Source organism: Typopeltis vanoorti, chromosome 7 (genome assembly GCF_054136105.1).
Source record: "Typopeltis vanoorti isolate ZY-2024b chromosome 7, IOZ_Tvanoo_1.0, whole genome shotgun sequence".
Taxonomy (NCBI): Eukaryota; Metazoa; Arthropoda; class Arachnida; order Uropygi; family Thelyphonidae; genus Typopeltis; species Typopeltis vanoorti.
The window spans coordinates 49,168,444-49,193,648 of record NC_143555.1 but is presented as its reverse complement, the minus strand read 5'-3'; the positions used below and the strand labels follow the sequence as shown (position 1 = coordinate 49,193,648).

General features: G+C 35.5%; 1 protein-coding gene across 5 annotated transcripts in view; it reads left to right on the top strand.

Moving 5' to 3' along the window:
* LOC150104660 (sulfotransferase 1B1-like) overlaps positions 1-24,141 on the top strand; it is a 208,008-nt gene extending 183,867 nt beyond the window's left edge. For all 5 annotated transcript variants that reach the window (XM_090395859.1, XM_090395855.1, XM_090395857.1 and 2 more), the window contains 3 exons: positions 5,854-5,954; positions 10,177-10,360; positions 23,225-24,141. In XM_090395859.1, coding sequence (XP_090251985.1) covers positions 5,854-5,954; positions 10,177-10,360; positions 23,225-23,412 — 473 coding nt within the window. In that variant the 3' untranslated portion in view covers positions 23,413-24,141. The remainder of the gene's footprint in view (positions 1-5,853; positions 5,955-10,176; positions 10,361-23,224) is intronic.
* The last annotated feature ends 1,064 nt before the right edge of the window (positions 24,142-25,205 follow it).

Here is a 25,205-nt window from a genome sequence, read left to right as displayed (position 1 = left end):
TGTGAAGCAGTATGGTGGGAGGTGGAGGTTGATAGAATGAGATAATTGGTTAGGAAATGTGGAGCATGGAAAACAAAGAAATGTAGAAGCAACTTGGCTTAGTGAGCAAGCAAAAGGTGATCATTATGAGTGATTTCAATTATGACAATACTGATTGGAATGAAGAGATAGCATCAGGAAATAAGAATAATGAATTTCTTAAGTCTTAGGAAATATGTAATGGAGGGCCATGAAGGTTCTTAGATCTGGTTATATCAGAGGATGTGATAATAATTGGAGCGTCTAATCTTCCTCCAGTTAGTAAGAGTGATGAAGTGATCACCTGGGTTGTAGCCAGTCATATGAGCACTTTTGTGAAGAAGGAATGTGTGTGGAATTACAAGGCCAGTAATTAAAGAAGAGCTTAGAAGACAACGGAGAGCTGTAGCATGGAAAGGAGACAGATGCCTCTTGGGCATTGATCAAGAGCTATTTAACAGCAGCAATGTCTGAGTGTAGTCCAAAGGTGAAAAGGCTAAATGAGATAGGAGTAAAATGAATGAATGAAGCGATTAATTGTATAACAAAATCACGAAATCTGGTAGAAGACCTGTGAAGAGTATAAAGAGCAGTCAGGAAGATGACTTGGTTGATAAAGACAGTGAAAGTGCAGTATGGGAAGAAATTAGTCAATTGAGCTAAGAAAAATCCTAGTGAGGTCTTTCAATATTTAGCAAGTAGAAGAAAAAAAATTACTATAGAAGAATGATGCCATGAATTATAAATATGACGCTACAGAATGAATTAGAAGACGATAAAGAACTCGAAGAAAAAAAAGTAAAACATGAAGAGGCGGTTGACAGTTTTAATATGTGCATAGAATGTGCTAAGCAGAATGATACGCCATTCCAAAAAATTTTATTGTTAATGCTGCTCTGTGAAGAAGTATTTGAAAAAAGTTTAGTTTCCAAGAAGCAAAAGAAAATCGGTGACTTTTTTACAAAGAAATAAAAAAACTTTTTTGTGTTATTTTGTGAAACTTTTTTTGGTGTGTGCTGTGAACAAGAAAGTGATATTTTTTACGCAAATGAATTTATGTACTGAATATGCAATTTTATTAAATCAGAATCCTCAACAATACAGGTACATACAAACTAAATTTTTTACTAAAATAAACTTGTGTATTGTATTATTTTTTTAAGTTTTACATTACCGTACAGTAGTTTTTTTTCTATCAGTTACTTCATTTATTTACAGAATTAAATTGATGTACCATTAGAATCTGATTATTTTCATCTTAAACACTAGTTATTGTTGTCTCTTGGGGGGAAAATTCGCTAATCCGAATGAGCACTGTTTTTATTAGTTCGGATTAGTGAGATACCACTGTATTTATAATTTTATTTTCATTTGCTGCTGTCTCCTTCCTTCCATTATTATTACTACCTGTGTATCTCCATGAATCACCATGGAAATTTTATACTGATTTTATCCCAGTCACAAGTTCTGTACTTAACAATTTATCCATATTCAGAAGCAAACTCTGATTAACATAGTTTAAAATAAATAGTTTGGTCTTGAGGGATTGGTTAATACTGTGGTTGTTCCATCTCAAGTAAGTTTTGTTAAGCTTACATTGATAACTTATTTTTACAATCACTGGCTTATTTGGATATGCTATATGCTAACAGTTCCACTAAAAAAAAAAAAAAAAAACATACCAAAAGGAATAAGTGGTTATTTATTAATTTAACACTGATTCATTTTGTATATGACTTTCTCTCATGAAAGCCTAAAAAAACTATAGCACATTAGTCCTGAGAGTGGGTTAAGGATTTTTTTTCTTTTTTTTTGCTTAATTCAGAAACTTGCTCCAGAGACCAAACTTTTTCAAGCCATTTTGGACCTCCAAGTAAGCAAGGACAGAATTTCATAAATTTCATTGACACTGGTCGATGAAATTTATCTTGCACCTAAAGACAATTACAAATATCCACAGCCTGTTGTTCGAGAGCAGGTATGTTAATCACCCAGTTATATATCCTAACAAGCAGTTTAAGATATTGATCAGCTGAAAATACAGTTAATCTCTGACGTTTTTCAAATTATAATCAGTGAGCTGTAAAAGAAATATTTAATAACACGTCAGCATTTTTTTTATTTTCTTAATATGCACTTGATTATTAACAAGCAATGATCACACAAAAATATAATGTGTTAAAGGAACAGTTCATTTATTTTTTGCTTGTTCTGTTGAAGACTCAAAACCATGTTTATAAAGGATGTTCCTTTAGAGATATTTATGTGGAGTACCTGATCATGTTGCATGAGTTGAACCAGTGGCTTTAAGACTTAAAATCATTTAACTTACAATTTTGCATACTGGGGATATGTTTAGAATGCTTATTTTACAGGATGCTTTGAATACAAACTCCTTTTGAATGGGATCACATAGCATAATAGTTTTTGTATATAAAACAAGTCAGTTTATTACAGCAAAATCGTTTTGTGTTCCAGGTAACAACAGATAACTGATCAATACCAAACCTAGAAGACAATTCAGTGTGTGTGTGTGCGCGCGCATGCACACATGTTCACTGAGAACAAATCAGATCTACAGATGCAATGTGATTATTAAGCAAAATACTGAAAGACATGAGACTACTTGGTGGTAAGATTTAATAGAGTGAAAACAATGCAAAGAAAGAATTAAACACAGGTTTAATAGTACTAGTATTTACATTGGATGTAAAATATGACTTTTAATAAATCACGTGAGGAATACAAAAAATAGATTGTAAGTCTAAGGGGAGGAGCCCCTCCCCTGTGGATGCTGACATGCAACCTTGGCTGATGGATAGGAGGTCTAAGAATTACTGTTTTGCACATCTTCCAAAATATGGTTGTGTGGATCTTCCAGTGTCTAGGCCTAAATACACAAAATAGGCTATTGATGTCTGAGTGGCATAAGAAGTTCATGGAGACTGGAGGTAATTTTCAACAGACAGAATCCAGATATGCAAGCACAAGGACTGAAAATCATTTGTCCACAGATCCTAGCTTCAAATTGCAAATACTATACTCAGTACTGTAGTATGGTATTACCCATGGTAATACACACACATTTAAAATTGTGTGTGTGTGTGTGTGTGTGTGTAAGATTCAAACTATAAATTCTCAGCCTCAGAGTTCATCTACTATGTTATATATTTAGATATTTTGGAATGAATGGATAAAGACAATGGATTCCTAAAACACTATGTTTACTGGTCTAGCTTTTCCTGAGATAAGTCCATGCCTCAGGAAAACTACTCACTACATCATCTGGAACTGGTACTCTGAAAAGTCTTGTATTGTGCAAGAGATGAAATATAAAAATAGCTCAAACCTAACTGCGATTTTCAGACTCTTGCATGTTTGTATAGTTGGAACATTTTTCTTCAGTGAACTGACCATCAGTAAAACTAAGCAACTACAGATGTTGCAAAATGATATCAGTATTGCTTAAGCTCAGTCAAGCAATTTTCCAGCAATGATGGTGCTTCACTACACTGAGGAAAGGCATCTGACATTATTTTAATGCAACATTTTCAGGTCACTGTATCCATAGGAAAGATCCAATCAATTGCCTCCCTGCTCTCCTGGCATAATACCACTACTTAATTTTTATTGAAAATTATGCTAATTCTATTATGTACCATAGGGAGGTAAATGCATAAGAACAGCTACAAGAGAAGACCGCTGATACTGTTTCAACATGCAAGCATACTTGAGTGAACCTGGGGGAAGGGGGAGAGATTCACTTGATATCCTTTGGGCACTGTGTGTGTGTGTGGGTGGGGGGGAATCATGTCAAAATGGAAAGTTATTCAACTTAGAACATATCTAAAAGTTTATTTTTATTCAATAAAACAAACTCATTACTATACATGTATTCAGTCGTTAAAGTTGTATAGGTTTCATATGTACATACTGTTTATATTTTTCATTTATAATTTCTTTATATATATATATATGCATATAGATATAGATAGCGCTCATATAACATGATAGTTAGGTTCCTATAAAATTTTGTGTTATACAGGACCAACAACGAGTGCACAATTGGGGATTACATTCAAAAATACACTATTTTATTTTTATAATAACTATGGGAAACGAATAGCAATAACTAAACTTGCCCTGATAACATACATGTCAGATAATGTATATCTATTTAATCTGCTTCCTCTTCACTGCTGCTAAGCAAAATCAAATGGGAAATTTTTCTCTATTGCAGAATATCTTCACCTGCTGAACTTTTTTTTTTTTTCTGTAGCATCTAGATTTTGTGTATCTGCTGCTGCTCTTTAAACAAATCAGTAATCAGGATTTGTTTGCTTTGCTTAATAGATCTGTCTAAAATTCATGCATAGAGCTAAGCATTTTTGAATTCTCACATTATGCAATTAGAAGCAGTTTTTAAGTCACTCCATCTATTAATGGCGACAAACTCAAGGTTAACAGAAGATTCTAGCACTTATAAATGATCAAATTAAAAACCAAACTGCATGCTTTGAAGTCAAAATTTTTAATTTTTTAAAACAAGCAAAAGTTCAAAGCACAGAACCTACTGTGGGAATTTCTCATTTTTTCCCCCACAGTGGCTAGCAAACAGCATTCACAAAAAAGAATGGAAATGTCAAAAGATTACATCCAACATAATATCAGGGTTTCCCCTACAGGAAAGCTAAAAAATTCTGTGTGCAAGGTATGTAATAATTTCCTAACCATGTTATACAAAGGTAGCCTGTATTATTTGTTGCTAACACCAAAATGTTTTGAGTTTTTTTTCTTTAAGAGGTGTATGTATTTGTGATGAGAATACACACACACACACACGTTGAAAGTTTTGGTTCTATTATATGGTAAAGATACCAAGAAATTATATTTGGTTTTAATACTTTACTCAAGGGAGCAAAACAATGTTTTGCACGTGAAAAATATTCACGTCTGAGCTACTTGTATATAGAAGCTAATGACTTCACATCACTTGCCTTAGTATGTATCCCATAATGCAAACCACACCCTTTCGGATGTGTAAAATGCTATGCATAATAGGAAGGACCACTACCCAGACTAGTTTCGACCTTTATTGAGGTCTCATCAGTGGGAACCAGACCAGGAAGAGATACCAAGATTGAAGTAATGCAGAAGTCATATCGCATATACAAGTATATCTGGATAATGGTCCTTCCTGTTATGCATAGCATTTTACATGTCCGAAAGGGCATGTGCTTTGGATTATGGAATACATACTAAGGTAAGTGATATGAAGTTATTAGCATCTATATACAAGTAGCTCAGAGGTGAATATATATTTTTCATGCAAAACATTGTTTTGCTTCCTTGGGTAAAGTATTAAAACCAAGTATATAATTTCTTGGTATCTTTAACGTATAATAGAACCAAGGTAAAAAAACTTTCAACATCTCTCATCCAGAGATGTTTATTAATAAGGTCTAGCACTTTTTGGCTACTTGTATATGAGATATGACTTCTACATTACTTCAACCTCAGTATCTCTCCTGGGTCTGGCTCCCCAGTGATGAGAACTCAATAAAGGTCAAAACTGGTCTGGGTAGTAGTCCTTCCCATGCATAGCATTTTATATGTCCAAAAGGGTGTGCACTTTATATTATGGGATACATACTAAGGCAAGTGATGTGAAGTCATTAGCCTCTATACAAGTAGATGAGACATGAGTGTATTTTTCACACACAAAACATTGTTTTGCTTTCTTGGGTAAAGGATTAAAACCAAGTGTATAATTTCTTTGTATCTTTACTATATATATAGTAGATAATAACCAGCTTTTTTTTTTTTATTATTTAGTGGTTTATGGGTCGTGGTTTGATCATGTTCTTCCTTATTGGAAGTTTTGTCAAGAGCATCCTGACAAAGTACTCTTTATTGCATTTGAAGAACTTAAGATGGTAAATAATACAACTTTTTCTTATTTTTAGATGTAAATTATTTATTTAATTTTGTTGTAAAATAATTTTTAGCAACAAATAAAAAAATATTTATTCATATTGTACATTGATTTGATTGAGAAAGGCAGTGCACTATGTGATGCAAACCAGCAAGGCAAAATATGTGGTTGGTTGCTGCTGTAGACCAATGGGTGCAAAGGGAGACAGACAAATATGCATCAGCAAGTAACTCACTGAGCACATGGTGAATAATCATCATTGGAGACAGACTGGAAGAAGGAAATCAATGATCATAAAGTCATAATATGGAAGTGGCTAAGTATGTGGAATTTTAAGTATGTTACAAAGGGCTATATTTGGAACTTGTTTAACTTTTTTTCTGTTACATGTTCATGATCAAAACTAATTAATAAACTGACTAGGTGAAATATTTCTATCTGGATATAAGTTAATACTAAAATTTTATACAGTTAAATAAATGAATGTCTTGTAGAAATTTAATAATATTGCTAATTTTATTTTATTAATGTTATTTATTAATTAATAGAGGCATATAAATAAAATAACTATCCTGATTAATATAATGAAAGTAGTTGATTAAAATATGGTAAACAGTCAGCATAGATAAACAGTACTCACATATAAGCATATCATCATCTTTCAGTGTGAAGGAGGGCCTGAGATAAATATGGCCTATGCAGAGCAAGAACAAATTCCTCTCCTCAAACTGTGCAGACTTGGCTGCCATAGTTTAATTTGACATAACTTATTTTCTCCATGATGACTGCCACTGAGATGTTAATTTTTGTCTTAATATTTCTGACTGTAATTTGTGTAAGTTACAGACAGAAGATGGCTTGGGATTCAATACAGGTTATTGTCCAAGCCAAGCTTCCAGATTTTGCAAAAGAGATATTGGATCCAATGCCGCACTAGATGTGTAACCAGACTCTTCAAAGGTTGTAGAGAATTTAATGTGTGTGTAAATAATGCACCTTTGGTAGCATTTCATCTTTATATATTGCAATGCAAGCGCTGTGGTATGCAGATCAGCAATATAGTTACTACATCGCAGTGGTATCTAATTAGATATTATATGGTCTGGTAAGCCATTAGCAGATCACACTGGAGACTGATTTTAAACTGACTGTGCAGATCAGTAGAAAATCAGAGTATTCTGCTCTGTATGTTTGAAGGGATGGAATCTTTCCCTAAATTAGCAGAGAGAGAGAAGCTGCATAGTGGAATGATGCTATACTAAGGCAGTGTTATGTTTAGTGGCACTCATGCAATATCGTTTAAAGCAATATTGGTTCTTTTAGGCACAGTTCAAAGGTGTGTATGGAAGTTGGTAGTGTGTTATGTAAGTTTTCCCAATGCAGACGAAAAATATTTGTCCATGTGGGATGATCTGGCAGGGATTTTATTTTGATTATATATTGAAAAGATTGTAGTTATTAAAGGAAGAGTGATGGTTCACGTGTTTTGACATAAACACTGAACAGGTAATGTCCAGAACACTTTAATTGGTAGATGGGATCCAACCACTGCAGAACAGACTTGGGACACATAATAGCATCTTGATTGGATGATTACTTGGCAGAACAAAGAACACAGTTTTGCATCCCAGGAGCTAGAAGATAGGGTGTGAAGGATGTTCATTGCTCTCCAGCACTTATCCTACAACTGGCAGATGTGAGGCAAGATTATTTTTTTTAAATTGAACGAGTCCCAAGAAACTGTCACAATTAGGATTATTATCGGTCCTAGTCTTCTTAGCTAAGATGAGCAAACAAAGGTTGCGTCTGAAAATATCTTCAGGACTGGGGTAAGGTAGTACAACACCAGGCAACTCGTAGCACAGGTGGACCAAGCTAACATCACTCCTATTCCAGTATCTCCCATAATGCAAAACACATCTCCATGCGGATATGTATAATGTTATGCATTAAGGGAAGGGCCACTACCCAGACTAGTTTCAACCTTTATTGAAGTCTCTTCAGTGGGAGCCAGATACTGAGATAGGAGTGATGTTAGTTTGGTCCACCTTTCTGCGAGTTGCCCGGTGTTGTACTACCTTACCCCAGTCCTGAAGATATTTTCAGCCGCAAACTTTGTTTGCTCACACTTGGATAAAGGATTAAACTAAATTTATTATGTTCTGTTATCAAGCATGACACAAAATCCAACTCCTGTGGTACTCCTCCTCTTGGAGAAAAGATTGGAAGGGAGTGGTTCCCACACATACTTGAAAGGTTTAGTTAGAAGTATATGAATTTCCAGGCTATGTCATATGCTTTTTCCATTTCAAAGAAAACCAATACCAGGTACCACTCATTTTTAAGTAAAACATCTCTCTGATGATGATGTTTCCAGTCAAATAAGCCAATTCTATGTTGAATGATGTTATCAGGATACTTGCTCTCAGAAACCAGGAAAGAGAAGAGTTGACCATTCCCCCCCCCCCAAAGATTTTACACAAGCAGCTGGTCTGAGCAACTGGATGATAAGTTGTTGGTATTTTTAGATCTTTACCTGGCTTTAGAAAGGCAACAGTGAGATTGCATTTTGCCAGGATTTTATAAATTCATTTTCACAAAGTTCTGCTGAATAAGTAGAACAGCTACTTCATGGAGGATGGCAACAGGTGTTTAACCATCTAATTATAGATGTCATGTAGTCCTACAGCAGTTGGTCAACATTTAAGCAAAGAAACTTTCATTTCTTATTTAATGAATGGCTTGTTGTAGGGCTGCTCTAACAAGAATTAAAAGCACCTGACACTTCAGCTTGTTCCAGGCCATTTGCAGGAAAAGAGGTTGATGTGTTTCTGCTTTGCTTTTTAGCACCAGGAACTTGAAAGGAAAGATTATACTTCATGTTTTGGGAAAACTCTCTGAGAATATCTACAGTGCTTTTGGGTGAGCATGTATGCATGTGTGTTTGGTTCTAGAATTAAAAAAAAAAGGGGGGTGGGATGGAATATTTTCTTTCATCTGGTAACAGAAGATGTAAAGATGTAGGGTGCATCTGTAAATATGTTGAAAGCAATTAAGTTTTGTATGGTTGGGTATCTTCAGAAGATACCCAACAGGCTTTTGTTCTGGGCTTTTTTTTTTTTTTTTTTTGCTGTTCTGAATTCCACTACAGTTTAGAGAAAGGGAAAAAAGTGACTTTTCTTGGGTATTGCAGTTAGTGCAGCTTGTATTATACAGTTTGTAATATGATTCACTGCTTCATCACTAGGTGAATAACTGACTATTGCAAAATCCATTCCCACTTGGAATTGGATTTTGCAATAACTAATTGTGATATCTGTGATTAAATATCACAATAGATGTTTTCTACTTCCCATGTAATAAGACATTCTACTGAGAGGTGAATAGAACTGCCTCTATAAAAGTATTAAACAGGGCTTGTTCAAAAAGGATATGGTTGTCTGCACGGATGGGATAGGAGATGGACCTATCCTGTCTTCTTTGCAGATGGAGATATACTGCAATGCAGGACCTCACTAGGTTGCACATCACTTGAAGACAGAAGTACATTGGTTTTTGTATCTACACACTTTAATACCTATTATAGGAAGTTGTTAGTTATCATCTAGCTCTTGATTTTGTAAGAATATGCTTTTATCAGTCTTGGATTTTTCTGGTTTTATTTACTTCTAGGGGAACATATGCATTCATCCTATATAGTAGTGGCTTTTGAGGTATATCTTTTATTCTTTGGAGGTACATGATCAATTATTTTTCTAACTATTGAGTTTTGATATAGTAGGATTATTTTTAGCATGTTTCACCATGCTAAAAATAATCCTACTATATCAAAACTCAAAATAAAAATAAAAAACAGTCGGCATGTTAATTATATAGATTTTTTTTACTTATCCTTTTAACACAAGAGGTTTACTTCCTCTTTGCTTTCTGATACAGCATTAACATTATGCCTCAGTTTATTTTAATTTTATTATTATTTTTAATCTCCTTTTCATCCCTCTACCTTTAGCATGCTGGAGAATAGGCTGCTCTCAATTAACACATTTGGGTGTTTTGCACTTAGTGTTTATTTTCATGTAATTTATTAGCAAGTTGTGCACAGATAGCAGAGCCAATAAGCAGAAAACTAATGAAAATACTTGTTGGAAACATTGTTTTTACATAAAGGCTTTTAAAAATAATATATGCAAAGTTGATTTTTAATATAATTATTCTTTATATAGGACTTACCAAGGATGGTGGCTCATATTGCTAACTTCCTAGGCCGTACTTTATCACTAGAGGCCATCAGAACTATTGCCAGCCATTGCTCTTTTGAACAAATGAAAAGCAATAAAATGGTGAACAGGGAAGTTTTGCCCATTCCTGATTTATTTGACATGTCTCAGTCAAAATTTATGAGGAAAGGTAAGTTCTGCATATATGTTAAGAGTAAAATTTTATTTTTTCACAATACTTGTTTATGAAAGGAGTAGAACACTTTCAAATTTGTGATCTTGTTTTATTTAATGAATAAAACACGTTGCAATTAATTTTACCCTACAACGATAACATATTGCATATGTTATCATTATATGTTTTGTTATGATCATATAACATATTATATGATCATAACAAAACATTCTTGTTTTTTAATTAATCTGCACTGTATGCTGCTGGCCCTCCTGATATTTTCAGTCCTGACCAAACTGTTTTCAAATAAGGATCATTATTTTTCACTGTTATTTTTACAGACAATAAGACTAGTTAGTTATAAAAGCATTTTTTTTTTGATACCCTGATTTAATACTTTGCATTCATATTTTCAAGAGAAATGGATTGTATGTAGATATAGATAAGCCTTCCAGATTCATTTCAATATATGTAATCTTAGTTCCAACCTTAGTAATTCATTTCTTTCTCTAGTCTGCATTCTTACATGTCCACCTTTTCTAATTACACACCCATTGCTTCTTTATCTGAGAGGGTTTTCTCTGATCTATTCTGAATCCCTTGATTTTTTCCCTAACTTTCTTAATGACAAAGGCATCTCCCTTAGAGATTTAATGTTCACAACTCAAACCAACTCTAATGGCACTGATCCAGCAGGTAGAGATGCCATGACATTTGCTATCTCCAGTGATCTCACTTGCTTACCAGATAACCAATATAACAAATACAACCAATTTATAGACACAGATTTCTTCCTCATTAATGACCCTTCTAAGTATACTTTGGCTTTTATTTGGAATGCCAAATGCCACAGGACTTGTGTCTGTTTCTTCTAACTAAACATTTGCACTGAATGCAGAACTAAAACAGTTAGTATGACAATAATCATTGTCAGTTCAATTTTTAAATTCCCATCTTGGTTCTCCAAGAATGCAAAGGCTATATATATATAAGAGAAGAATCAAGTATATTGCATTGTATTTGCTCTCATTGAAATTTCCAACTTTTATGTTTATACAATAGCTTAAAAAAGGAGTGGAATGATAGTCTACTGTCTAATATGGGCCTCTCACGATGAGTCTTATAACTCCGTGGATGTCCTGAATAGTAATAATAGCTATAATTGAAGCTAGAGATTTAGGTGTGGTGGTAGACAAAGAGTTAAAGTTTAGAAATCATATTGCTAAGGTAGCCCATAAGATGACTTGGCTATTGAAGAATACATTAACAAGTAGAGATAAGGAAGTTATTTCCCCTTTATAAGGCCTTGATATGCCTATATCTGGATTACTGGGCTCAAGTCTGGTCTCCTGGGTATGAGTGGCCAGTGGAATGTTCCCTATGAGGACAGATTGAAGGTGTGTGGATTGCAGAAGTTGGTTGACAGAAGAAAAAGAGGAAATATGATAGAAACGTTTAAGTTGCTTAAAGGATTGGTTTTATAGCATAGATGCAGGGGATATGTTTCAGCACTTGGCTAGAGCAACCAGAACAAGGAGTTTCTGGAAGTTGAATAAAGGTGTGGTTAGTTGGGATGTGAGGACTAGATTTTTTGCTTGAAGATTTCTGAATGAGTGGAATGGGTTGCCAGAGTCAGTTGTGAGTGCTTTGTCTGTTAATGGGGTTTAAGGAGAGTACGATAGATTGGGTCTCCCACGATGAGTCTTTGGACTCCATGGAGGTGCCAGTATAATAATAATTATACATGTTAGAAAGGAAGTGTGATGTGCATTATGGGGATATGTTACTTATATTATGGGATATAATATAAATAACTGATGTGAAGTTGGTAACCTTTTTACATACGAGTAGTTTAGTCATTAAGCTACATGTGCAAGCAAATGTTTGCTTATGCTGGGATAAAGGATTAAAATGTGAATATAATGATTCCTTATCTTCTATGCAAGCGCTGTTCTATCACCTATCTTCTTTTTTCTCTATATTAATGATATACTTTATTTGACAAACTGTGCATTACATAAACATGACCTCTACTTCCCAAAATTCTGATCTTCCAACCATTCTCCAGTAGATTTAGATAACCTTGCAAATTTCAATGCTAGAAAAACATGGTTCTCTCTCTTATTTCCCACAAAAAAAAAAAAGAAAGAACCATTTTCTTAGCTTGACTTTTGACTGCACTTGGATCTTTAGACTATACAAGACTTCTCTTTATGGAATTACTGTGACATCAAATCTCTCATGGCATAACTATATTGCAGTTGTCTCCTTGGCATCCAAACAATTGGGATTTCTCTTTTGATATCAGTAAAATGATATCAAAGCATTATTTTAAACTTACATAAATTTGTCCAGCCACTGAATACTATTCTCCCATTTGAGGTGGTACCAAAGAGCTCTCTAAAATGTTAAGTACAGAGGAGGTTATTAATCAATTAATTATGCCCAGATAAGCTACATGTGAAAGTCAACTAATGAGAAAACTAATCTTGGTTAGAGAGCAAAATGTTATCAAGTGAAGGAAAGTGGGACATGGTTTTTCTTTCAGGAAATAAATTTTGTCAATGTTCAGCAGAGCTATAGGATTGGATGTCTGTGAAGATTAATGATGTACAGGAAAGATGGAGGAGGGGGGGGGGGGGTTACTGCTCATGATAGGCAGATAAATTGCAGCCCAAAGGAATAGGAGATAGGTAGGAGGGTAACTATTCATTTGAAGCTGTCTAGTGTGAGATCAAGGCCTGTAAAACAAAATATACAGTTGGTTGTTGCTATAGGCCAGAGGGTTCCACGGATGATCATCTTCCTGATGGTCCGTCCATAAATGATCCATAACAAAGATGGCCACATTGTCTTTGATTAGCAAACGTGACCATGCAGTCTCGCTTGACTTAGGAGATTGTAAAACATGAGGAATATTCTGTCAAGAAGGGGCATATGTGGAACTACAAGGCAAGTGATTATGACAAGCTTAGGATGTTAGTAGTACATGGCAGATAGTTATGGGGCATCTAGAGGAAGCAATATTGAATTGTAAAGGTAAGGAGAGAGTTATTATTATTAAGCATGAGCTGCTGTGGAGGGTATATAAGGAGAAAGGTTGTCAGCATAGTAAGAAGACAAAATCAGATTACAAGAAGAATCTAGCTGAGCAGGCCAAAGGAAATCCCAAAGAGTTCTTTCTTTATGTGGCAAGTTAGATGAAGAATGACTATGGAAGATTAACCTTAATGAGTGCTGACGTGAGAGAAGCAGATAAAATATAATCGAGTTACTGAGTGACCACTTTGTATATCATCCAAGTGAGGTGACCAAGTCTTCTGTAACACATGTGACAAAGATTGATGCAGGAACAGAGGTAGATGAATTAGAGGTTCTTAGGATATTGCAGAATCTCAATGTAAATACAGCCATGGGATTAGATGGGATATCAGCTCAGGTTTTGCAAGCAAGTGCAAGGGAACTGGCGATGCCTCTGACTAAGCTCTTTAAGTCTCAGCTCCTTTCCACTCTTTTAGAACTCTGGTAGAGTTCTAAAAGAGTGGAAAGAGGGCAAAAATAATTCCCTTGCATAAGGGAGGTTCTAAGACTGCAGTAGCAAATTATAGACCAATCAGTATTTCAGGTGTGGTGGTAAATAAAAGTACTGGAAAAAATTAGCAAAGGCTGGTTGATTGGTAGAGCCTCTGCTACTAATGGCTCATGCAAAAGGTTGAGCGCAGTTAGTAGTTGGAAGGAGATCACTCGTTTGATGCTGTCAGCACATTCTCCCTCGATGAGTCTTTGGTTTCCCTGGAGGTGTCACATAATAATAATAATAAGAGAATTCAAGAATGGATTGATAAGAATGTGACACTGTATGTCGGAATTATGGCTTTGAGAAGGGTCAATCATGCCTCAGTAATTTAGTAACAGTTGAGTAAGATGAAGGAAATGACTACATGATGATTCTGGTGGATTTTATAAAGGCATTTGACAGAATACCACATGGAACTCTGTTACATAAATTAGATGGTGGCTGCTGGACAGATATCAAAAAGTGCTATATCTATATGGGGGGAAAGAATTGAGGTAAAACAGTCAATTCATTTTGACCAAGTTGGGAATATAGTTGTTTCTTGCACTATTTAATCATTTGGGAAATTCAGCTAGTCAGACTAAAATGAAGAGGAAATTGTTGGGGGACCATTTCCTGTTTGGTCATTGGCCTCCTGAAAATTTGTAAGTAGTTAGACTAAAATTGAGGTAAGGTTATAAGGAAAATGCCTCAGACTACATTAACAGACTTAACCAGTTATTTGTCGACTGTTACCTCCACAGAAATTAAAGTGTCAAACAATGGGAAAGTAGAAGCTCAGCCACAATTAAATACACTACTTGATAGACATTATTAAATCAATGAGAATGTGAAGGCCCCTCTGAACTTTCATTGGTGATATGCTCATTCTCCTATTTTTGTTGCTATTATATATTATCAATGAAATCCTATATCTCATTATTCATCTGTTTGGTTCTATTTTACTAATGTTTAAATCCAAGTAGAAAGTTATTTATCAATCTCGCATAAAATATGGTCCAAGCTCTTCCAATTGAATAGCAACTGACCATGTTCAAAAGACATGACAAAAATACCATATTCCTAGTTCACAAAGAAATTAAGTTTAGGTTGTGTAAAAGTACTGCTGCAAATATCATGCTTTTTAATGCAGGTCACAGATTTTCCAGCTTTAATGATGCTGTAGTTGTGTTCATCATTCATTCTTTCCTTCCTTCATAATCCCGTTTGATGCCCATAAACTGCATCCTGCTGCATCATATTTTAATTGTAGTCCTTTATATTGCTCTTCATTATTTCTGGAAGTTTCCACATAGTTGTTGCAATGCTTGCACCCAACCATCAAATTCATAAAGTTAGATTAAAAAGAAAACAAACCTAAAATTAACAGTTCTTTGGGAATGGCAGTGGAGGAACCTATTCCTCCACTGCTGTTTCATAATGCCTCATCCCACTTTATTTATCCTTATGCCTTGTTATCCTAACTTGAAGGATCATTAGCATTATAGCAGTTTCCTGGATAATGTTTCTGTTATTGATGTACCCCCTAAACTATCACAATCCTTTGCCTCCTCAAGGAGAAAAGTTCCTCCAATATAATAAACTTTGTTCCATCTTCTCTGGGTGAAGTGCATGACTTAACATTGAAATGATATCTACATTCTTCAGCCTAAAGCCTTGTCTTTTATCATCAAAGCATCATCAGCAAAAAATAACTTGAATTACACTCTTAATATATAAATTAAACAGAAGTGGCCCAGAACACAACTAGGTAGTAACTCACTCATTGCCCTACACAACTTGCTTGCTCCTATCAGCCAACTATATACACATAAGCTTGACCAACTTGACTATCCATCCCCAGTAGAGCATATCATTCTCTCACACACTTTAACAGAACCCAGCAAAATCATCATAAGCAGCACTTCTGTTTGCACTTGTCATCCTATTATAAAATGGAATAAAGTACTGGAGCAAGCCCTGTCCTTAACAAACCATGCTGCTTTCTCAAAGAGTTTCCTGTTCTCAATCTAACTAAAACACCTGTGCAAAGCCATTATTTTTCCCTCTTTCAAGTCTTCTGAGACCATTCATAGATAGGCTGAAAAACCACATCAAGAGTATACTGCCAATTCCTTTGTATATTCCCTTGACATGCAGGGTGATATCCGATTATTAACATCAAGGTTATTCAAAATTCTTAACCCCTTCATATTCCTAAACTGTCAATCTTTTGTCTTTCTTCCTACTGTTATTCAACACTATTCCCAGCACAATATCCTGACAAAATGCTCACTGAACATTAACTGCAATTTTCCCTCTCTTTACTCATTAATGTGTTTTTAACATCCAAGTAATCCTTTGGGCTATTATACCAACTTATGCAATATCCCCCTCTGAAATTCAACTCTGTCCACCATTATTCTTTAGCATCATCAATTTCTTGCAATATGATACGCCATATTCAACCTGAAGTGCATAACTTTACATTTTGCAACATTAAATTGGCAATCAATTTCCTTTGCTGAAAATGCCAATCCTGCAGGATATTTCATGATATTTATCACCTATTTTACATCATCAGTAAACAATTGAATATTCCACCTTAACCTATATCATTGATATACAAATTAGTGTCCCTAATACAGAACCTTGAGGTACATTATTCACCGTAATTCTCCAAGATTCCACGTACTGCAGGAAATTGATGATGCTACCTCTCTGGTGTCAGTCTGTCAGCCATGTCCATTCCCATTTGCTTCAACTTTTATAATAGTTTGCCATGTGGTATTCTGTCAAATGCCACTGCAAAGTCCAGCTATTTCTTTATCTAATTCTACTCACTTTATTATAAAATGTGAATAAATTACTAAGACAAGACTTCCTTTTACAAAGCTGTGCTGCCCACTATAGAGTACTGCATCTCTGTCCAAACTTCATTAGAGGCAATGCTAGGCTTCTTGCACATTCATGTAGTACATGGGCTGAGATGCCATCCAGTACCACTGCTGTATTCACACTATTTTTCAATATGCTAAACACCTCCTATTCATTTATCTCAATTGCAACTGCAAAATCTCCACCTACTTTGCAAAATTATCACTCAGCAACTCAACTATTTCTTTTGCCTCTGTTACCGTCCTGCCATGAGTATTGTTTAAAGTCATCCTACCATAAGAATTTTTCCTCTTATTTGCTACATAATGAAAAAAAAAAACCCTTTTGGATTTACTTTGGCCTGCTTAGTTAATTTTCTCACATGATCTAATTTGGCCTTTCTTACCATAATAGTCATCCATCTTGCTTGCACTTTGTACTGCTGACCTTTATATTCCTTCTGCAGTGTTTTCTTTTTTTTTTGCAGCTCTTGCATAATACCTCTTCTCATCCACTTAAATCCACAGTATGAAGATGAACCACCACTTGGTTTATCATCTTGACCTTAGGTAAGCAGTATGATACTGCTTCTCTCAAACAATCTGACCTCTTCTCATGCACTATTGACATTCTTTCTTTGTAGCTGCTCCAGGATGCCTCCTAAGTCTGTCATAATTACCAGCTTTATTCAACATAAACCCTTTCTTAACAGAAACACTCTGGCATATCCATAACCTTGGTCATGGATATTTCTTCTGATTCTATTACCAGATCCATCACCCTCAAATCCCTGGACTACTCTACTGTATAACATGATTCTGGTAATTATCCTTTAGTAACTTTATAAATTCCACGTTGATCTTGCCATGTTCCCCTAGTTTTTAAGTCTTCCCCTTATGCATGGCATCTACATCCTCCTGTGGATCCCCCAAGATCTATATCAGCATCCAACAACATATTTTATCTCTATCTTACACCAGACCTAAAATCCTCTAACTTCTAACTTTGTCAGTTGTAGTTCTTCAGCAATAAGCATCAACAATTCCCCACCCCTGTCTTCTATTTACCTTTTACATTCTATCCCTATAACTAATCAATTCTGTCAACTAGGTCTTACTGCTAACTATAATTTTGGGTGAGGTTGAGCTGATCAATACCAAAAGCTCCTCTCCCTTATTCCTGATACTTCTGTCATTCGTGTACATGCATTTCAACATCCTCTTTTATCCCAGGGATGGCCAGACAAGTCCTTGATTGCATTCCTCCTTCCCTAAAATCTCACTAAATAACACTTTCTCCATCTAACTCCAGAACCATTTATATGAAGTCCATCAGACATCTATAAACTGCACACACCATTTCTCCTGCACAATCTTCTCACTGAGTCATTAACAGTCATGGTCCTTTTTTCTCAACTGTGTCCTATCAGACTGGCAATTTTTACTTCCTTCAAAAACTTTCATATCTTCTCTCATTGCACATTTCTCCCTTTCAAATCATCTCTTCCACTTCTGCACCTTGGAAACATGCTTTTGTCACTTTCTCATTACGTATGCCTCTTATCATCAAATCTCCATACAACACCTTCTCCTTATTTCTAGTTTCTTGCTCTTTCATACTGTACCACACAATTTCTTTGGTTGCTCTATTGTCCATTTTGTCCTGTGAAGGATACATAAGTGCACCACTTCATCACCCACTGCTTTCCTGCTCTCATTCTGTGCATTAACATTCACTACTTCATTTGACCCAGAATGATTTTGCTATTTTTCCTTTGTTGTTGTTATGTTCGTTTTCGACTCCTGGTGATTCTAAGAACATACATTCTCCATTCAGATCGGTCATATCTTTCAGAATTTCCAAGCCATTCCAGTTGCTTCTTTAGCTCCATCTAATTCTTGGTCTTCCTCTTCTCCTGCTTCCATCAACTTTAGCAAGCATCATCTTCTCCAGACTGTCATTTGCTCGCATAATATGTCCGAAGTATGACAATTTTTGCTTAATTATCATAGCTTCGAGGGAGCAATCTGGCTTTATTCTGTCTATCACTGATTTATGGGTTTGCTTTGCAGTCCATGGTATTCTTAGTAAGTGTCTCCAAACCCATAATTCAAATGCATCTATCTTCCTTCTTTCACTCTTTCTCAGGGTCCAACTTTCACACCATAACCCATTCACTTAGGCTAAATTTGGTTAACCAGGATGCCATTTTCCTTGTATGCATCAGTGCCATGAATACCATTGCTCTCACAATTCTAATTTTTGTTGCGAGGCTAATATCTTTAAAGATCTTGCTTAAATTTGTCACTGCTTTGTTTCCGAGTAATAATCTTCTTCAGTATAATAACCATCTTGATCAATTCGGAATCCTAGGAGCACAAAATTATTAACTGCTTCCATTTTCTCCCCATCTACTTCAAAAATTAAGTTCACACGTGCCATGACTTTTGTCTTTTTGAGGTTAAGTTTAAGACCATATTTAGCACTTTCTTCTTTAACTTTCATAATAAGTTCCTCCAAATCTTCTTTGCATTCTGCTAGCAAGGTGGTATCATCTGTATACCTCAAATTATTAATATTTCTTCCACCAATTTTAATTCCAACTGAAGACTCCTGCGGCCCTGCCATTCTCAATATGTATTCGCTGTACAAGTTAAACAGGTACAGAGATAAAATACATTCTTGTCACACTCCTTTACCTATTGTGAAATACTCAGTTTCTCCAAGATCTGTTTGGACAGTAGCTTCTTGTTCATAATAAAGATTCCTCAGAAGGATAATGAAATGCTCTGGTATCCCCCCCATTGTTGTTAACACATTCCACAGTTTCACATGATCTACAGAGTCAAAAGCCTTGCTATAGTCAAGGAAACAAAGGTAGACATTATTTCTTTATATTTTTATATTCCTGTGCTCTTTCTATTATCCATCTCACACTGACGATTTGATCTCTTGTTCCTCTGCCTTTTCGAAATCCTGCCTGTTCATCTGGCACATTTCTCTCTTCATGAATGGTTCCAGTCTTTTCTGAATGATCTTAAGTAAGACTTTACTTGCATGAGAAATCAGTGTTATAGTTCTATAATTTTCAGACGCTTGCATTACCTTTCTTCAATAAAGGTATATAAATTGATTTTTTCTTGGCCATTTAGTTGTGATCCAAATTCGCTGTCATAGAGCTGTTAAAATTTTAACGGGCTTTGAGCAGCTCAATAGGTATTCCATCTCCTCCTGGTGCCTTCTTACTGGGTAGCTATTGCAGTGCCCACCTCACTTCACTCTCCAATGGTACTGGCTCCTGTGTATAATCCTGCTCTTCAAATTTCTTAGTGATTTTGGAGTCCTTTCTGTAAAAGGCTTCTGTATACTCTTTCTTTGATGTTTGCAGCTTCTGTAGATATCCTTTGTGTTTACTTTTCAATATTGTCACCTTGGCACTAAACTTCCCTATTTTTCCTTACATTGTTAATATTACTCACTTCACTTTCCTGCTTTACACACAACTTGCATTTGCACATGAAATATTAATGATGCACACTCTCTCTCTCTCCACCTCTATTGGTATACCATAACCCATTCGCTTATGCTAAATTTGGTGAACCAGGATGCCATTTTCCTTGTATGCATCAGTGCCATGAATAAACATGCTTTGTAAACAATATTCCATATAGACTATTTAAATTAAGGGGATATTAAATCCCACATTGTTTTAAAACCGAATAAGAAACTCAGAAAGTTTCATGCCGAATATAGTAAACTATAAAAATATCAGCGAATACTAGCGTGAGCCAATGCAAGTAGTCCTAGTACGTAGTACAATACCGGGCAACTCGTTGCAAAGGTGAGGAATATTATAGGAGATTATATTATATGAGGAATAGTTATAGTTTACTATATTTGGTTGTTGACTCTTTATATTTAAGTAGCATTCCATATAGATTTCACAAACACATGCACACTTAACGTTACAGTCTCAAATAAAAACAATAAATAATATTCACTACAATAAGACTTATCTGTAGGATCCTTGCAACACAATTTGTGATATGTGCTACACTAGCTTAAAATTTAATTGAAATTCAATTAATGTCTCAGCTAATCTCCTTTCACATACCAATTTCTCCATCCTATCTACACTCATCACCTTCCTTGCCTATACCTTAATACTCCTCATGCTTTTGAGAATCCCATTCTTTAGCAGTAGCACCTGTATAATTCCATCATCCATCTATTTCACTCTTTTTCTATTTTACGTTTATCCTCCTAACCTTAAGAATAGAATCTGACTTAGCCACAAGTAAGTGATCAAGCCCAAGTCACCAATCTATGTATATAGTTTAGTCATAAGTAGTACTTATATATATATATATATATATATATATATATATATATATATAGATGGAAGTGTGTGTGTGTATACACACACACTATGCTGACAAAAGTATTTAGGCAATTAGTTGTGGTTAAAAAATATTTTAATTACATTTCTGGAACTGAGTGGAATCAGCTTGGGCCTGAATGACAGCACATACCCTTCAGGGCATGCTTTCAACCAAATTCTGATCCTGGCTGCTGTGGTCTGGACTGAAATCAGCATTCTAATTCATCCCAATGATGTTGAAAGTTGGTTATATTATAAATTAAAGATACCAAGAAATTATATACTTGGTTTAATCCATTATCCAAGTGTAAGCAAACAAAGTTTGCACCTGAATTATCTTTCAGGACTGGGGCAACTCGTGGCAAAGGTAGTATAACTTCTCATTACTTGCCTTAGTATCCTATAATGCTATGCATTAAGGGAAGAGTCTTTGCCACAAGTAGCCCCAATCCTGAAAGATACTTCAGGTGCAAACTTTGTTGCTTGCACTTGGATAATGGATTAAACCAAATATATAATTTCTTGGGTATCTTTAATTTATTACATAATCAAGTGAAAATCTTTCGACAACTATCTCTAATCTAGAGTATTTTAATAATAAGGTGTGACACCTCTGGCAACTCATAGGAAAATGACTTCTCCATTAGTTCCACTAGACCGTGAGATGCGGTGATTAATACCCTTGGAGGGTAATGGATGGCAATGCTGTAGCCAATGAAATTCTAACTGAGGCTCAGCTATTGCTGTTACCCTCCTGCCATGATCAGAGCTTTAATAGCTCAATAACACCTTATCCCTACAATGTCCTCTACAGATAACGGGGAAGATGAAAAGCATTCTTGCTTCGCCCCTTTAAGCCAGTCCTTATAAGGACTTAGTATCATCAACTCTGGGTCTGGCTCCCACTCAATAAAGGTCGAAACCGGTCTGGGCAGTGACCATTCCCTTAATGCATAGCATTATACATCTCCGCAAGGAGATGTGCTTTGCATTATGGGATAGTAAGGCAAGTGATGAGAAGTTATACCACCTTTGCCACGAGTTGCCCCAGTCCTTAACGATACTTCATGTGCAAACTTGGTTTAATCCATTATCCAAGTGCAAGCAAACAAAGTATATAAGTTTGGTGGTCCATTAGTTGGTATCTTTAATTTATCATCCCAATGATGTTCGATGTAGTTGAGCCAGCCAGTCCAACACTTCAACGTTGTTTTGTGGAAACCAGTCTCAGACAAGCAGTTTAGTATGGCATGGTGCACTGTCATGCTGAAACATGTAAGGGTCACTGCTCAAGTACTTCCATACGATTGGAAGAATGAAGTTGTCCAGGATGTCCAGGTAGCCATCAGACATCATGGTTTTGTGCATGTCAACTAATGGACCACCAAACTTGACAGTTGGAATGATACAGTCCTGCCGGAACAGCACTTCGGGTAATCTCCAGATCCAAACATGACCATCAAGTGAAGCTTTTGGAAGCATGATTTGTTGCTCCACAGAACCCTTTTCAAATCACCTATGGATCTAGGAACGGTGTGAAAGATACCAGTCCAAATGTCATTTGTTCTTGAGGGGTGATGATGTATGACTTGTTCGCAGCAACTCTCTGCATACACTAGTGCTGACAGATATCCCTGCAACATTTTCCAAGTTGACTGCAAGGTCCACTGATGATGTGTGCGATGCTCAAACATTCCAAGACAGAGCTTGTTGGTGGCCTCCCAGGGCATTTTGCTGCTTGGGCAGCACCATCTATGAATGACATGACAGCAGATTTCAGTATATTGACACAGATAGCAATGCTGTGACACCAAACTAGTATTCCATGTTGAAAGTCTATCAGCTCAGCTGAATGTGGCATCTTGACATTGAGTATATAGTGCAAAACATGCAGCACATGTTGCCTTTTATTACCAGACTTATGCAGACACTCCCTGAATATTTTCATGGCATGTAAGGTATCCAATACTTTTGTCAACATAGTGTATATAAATCCTAGTTCACTATTATAAAAATTTGTGAATTTTTTGCAGTTACTAATAAATGCAACTATTCTTGTTTTTAGGTATTATTGGTGACTGGAAGAATTATTTCACACCTTCACAGAATGAGCTGTTTGATTGCCTTTATAAAGAGAAAATGGAAGATACTGGCCTTGATCTGGCATTTGAGACTGAGGAAGCATACAATCGAATGAATTCCTATGGAAGAGTAATCATGACCTCCCCATCTCTGAAAAAAAAACTTGGTTGAATTCAAGCAATAACAAACTTTGGAAAGAAACAAAATATGTAACTGAGGATTGTGGCTACTCATGCATGTGTACAACTTATGAAGTGTGAAAATCCAAGGATTTATTCCTTCCTGCAGATTTTGAATGCAAATCCAAAATTGCTGCAATATATATATATATATATATATATATATATGTTTCTCTGCTGTTGGCTTGCATGAGCAAACTGCAGTGTTAAAATTTAGCAAAGGTGATTCACAACTTGGAGTAGAGATTATCCCAAAATGTATGTTCCTGTTTCTATCATATCACCCTTACGTGCACACCCCAAATGTGACACGTATCAAGAACAATCAAACATATGGGTGTGCTTACAGTTATATGTACAGTGAGCCTTTAAGTGGGAGAGAAATGTCTCATGTTTACTGCAGAACTTCTGACAACTGGTTCTTCCTGAAGCAGTTTATCTAGTAAAGCTGGTTTAGCTTGCCTATATAATTATTCCTATCACGTGCACAAAACACTGTAGCACAAATACTTGCACCATATAGTTGTAGAAAGAACATGAAAGAAAAAAAATTGTCTTGTCAGTGGAAGATTTGCTACTAATACTTTTCTATTTCTGAAAGGCATTTGATTATAGCTGTATAGATAATTGTGATTAGAATAATATATGAAATTTTATCAGTGCAGATAATCACTTTACAAACTGTAGATTTGTCAGAAAATAAAGTTTACTTTTCAGTTTGGCTGGCTGTAATTATTAGTGCACTTAAAACAAGTTTAAAATTTTAGGTGTGCTTATTTCTAAATGGGCTATTTAATTATATGGCAAGACTGCCTTCATGTCATCCAAATTTAATAGCACAAGATACAGACTAGTTGTTGCAATAATATCAAGACCTCAGATGAACCTGTCAGAGTTCAATAAAGTTGAGATCCCTCTAAGTTGATTTTTATATTGAAATGATGCATAATACACTTTTTGATCTGTAACAGTTCTTATCATTGTAGTGTTTATCATGTGATATCCATACATACTTGTGGATTTTTTCCCCTTATGACAATTCCTTTCTGTCATATCTTAACAGTTTCCTGCATGTTCTGGGAGACTAGTCTTCCTATTACAAGTATCTACCTGCTATATTTATAGTAACACAGATTTGTATCCTACAGCAGAAAGTTCCTAAAACTATAACTTCTATATCTCCTTGATGGTCTTAAAACAATTTTAAATACAGTTGATACTATATACAGCTATACCATAGATAAATTCATTTGGTTCTTAGAAATGCAAAGGATGATTTAAAATATTGCGTGACTGTATATCAATCAAAACTAACTATTCTTCCTAAGAGAGGAATAGTTATAATTATATGACATAATAAACTGGAAAAGTTACCCCAAATAATAATTGTAAAGTTACTATATTACATAAGTGCAGGCCAATGCCTTACTAATAAAGAGCAGTAACTTTGTGACAAGCTTCATAATAGACATGAAGCTTGTCACTGTGCACCTACGTGCATAACTGTAGGTAGTACTGATTGAATTGCACACAATGGTGTGTTCATTAGACCAAGTATGGAAGAAAAGAATAATTCAGATGAAAACCCTAATGATGACGAGTGACAATAGCAATTCTGCACAATACAAATTCTACACGTTACTCATGTCTAGTCTAAATCATATGCAGTACAATCTGTAATGCTGATACCTAGGCACTGTGATAAAATCTTGCTCAGCACATGAACTGCAGTTTTTAGACGCTTGGAACATATGCTTGGTCAAGCTAGCAGTAGTGTGAAGCTAC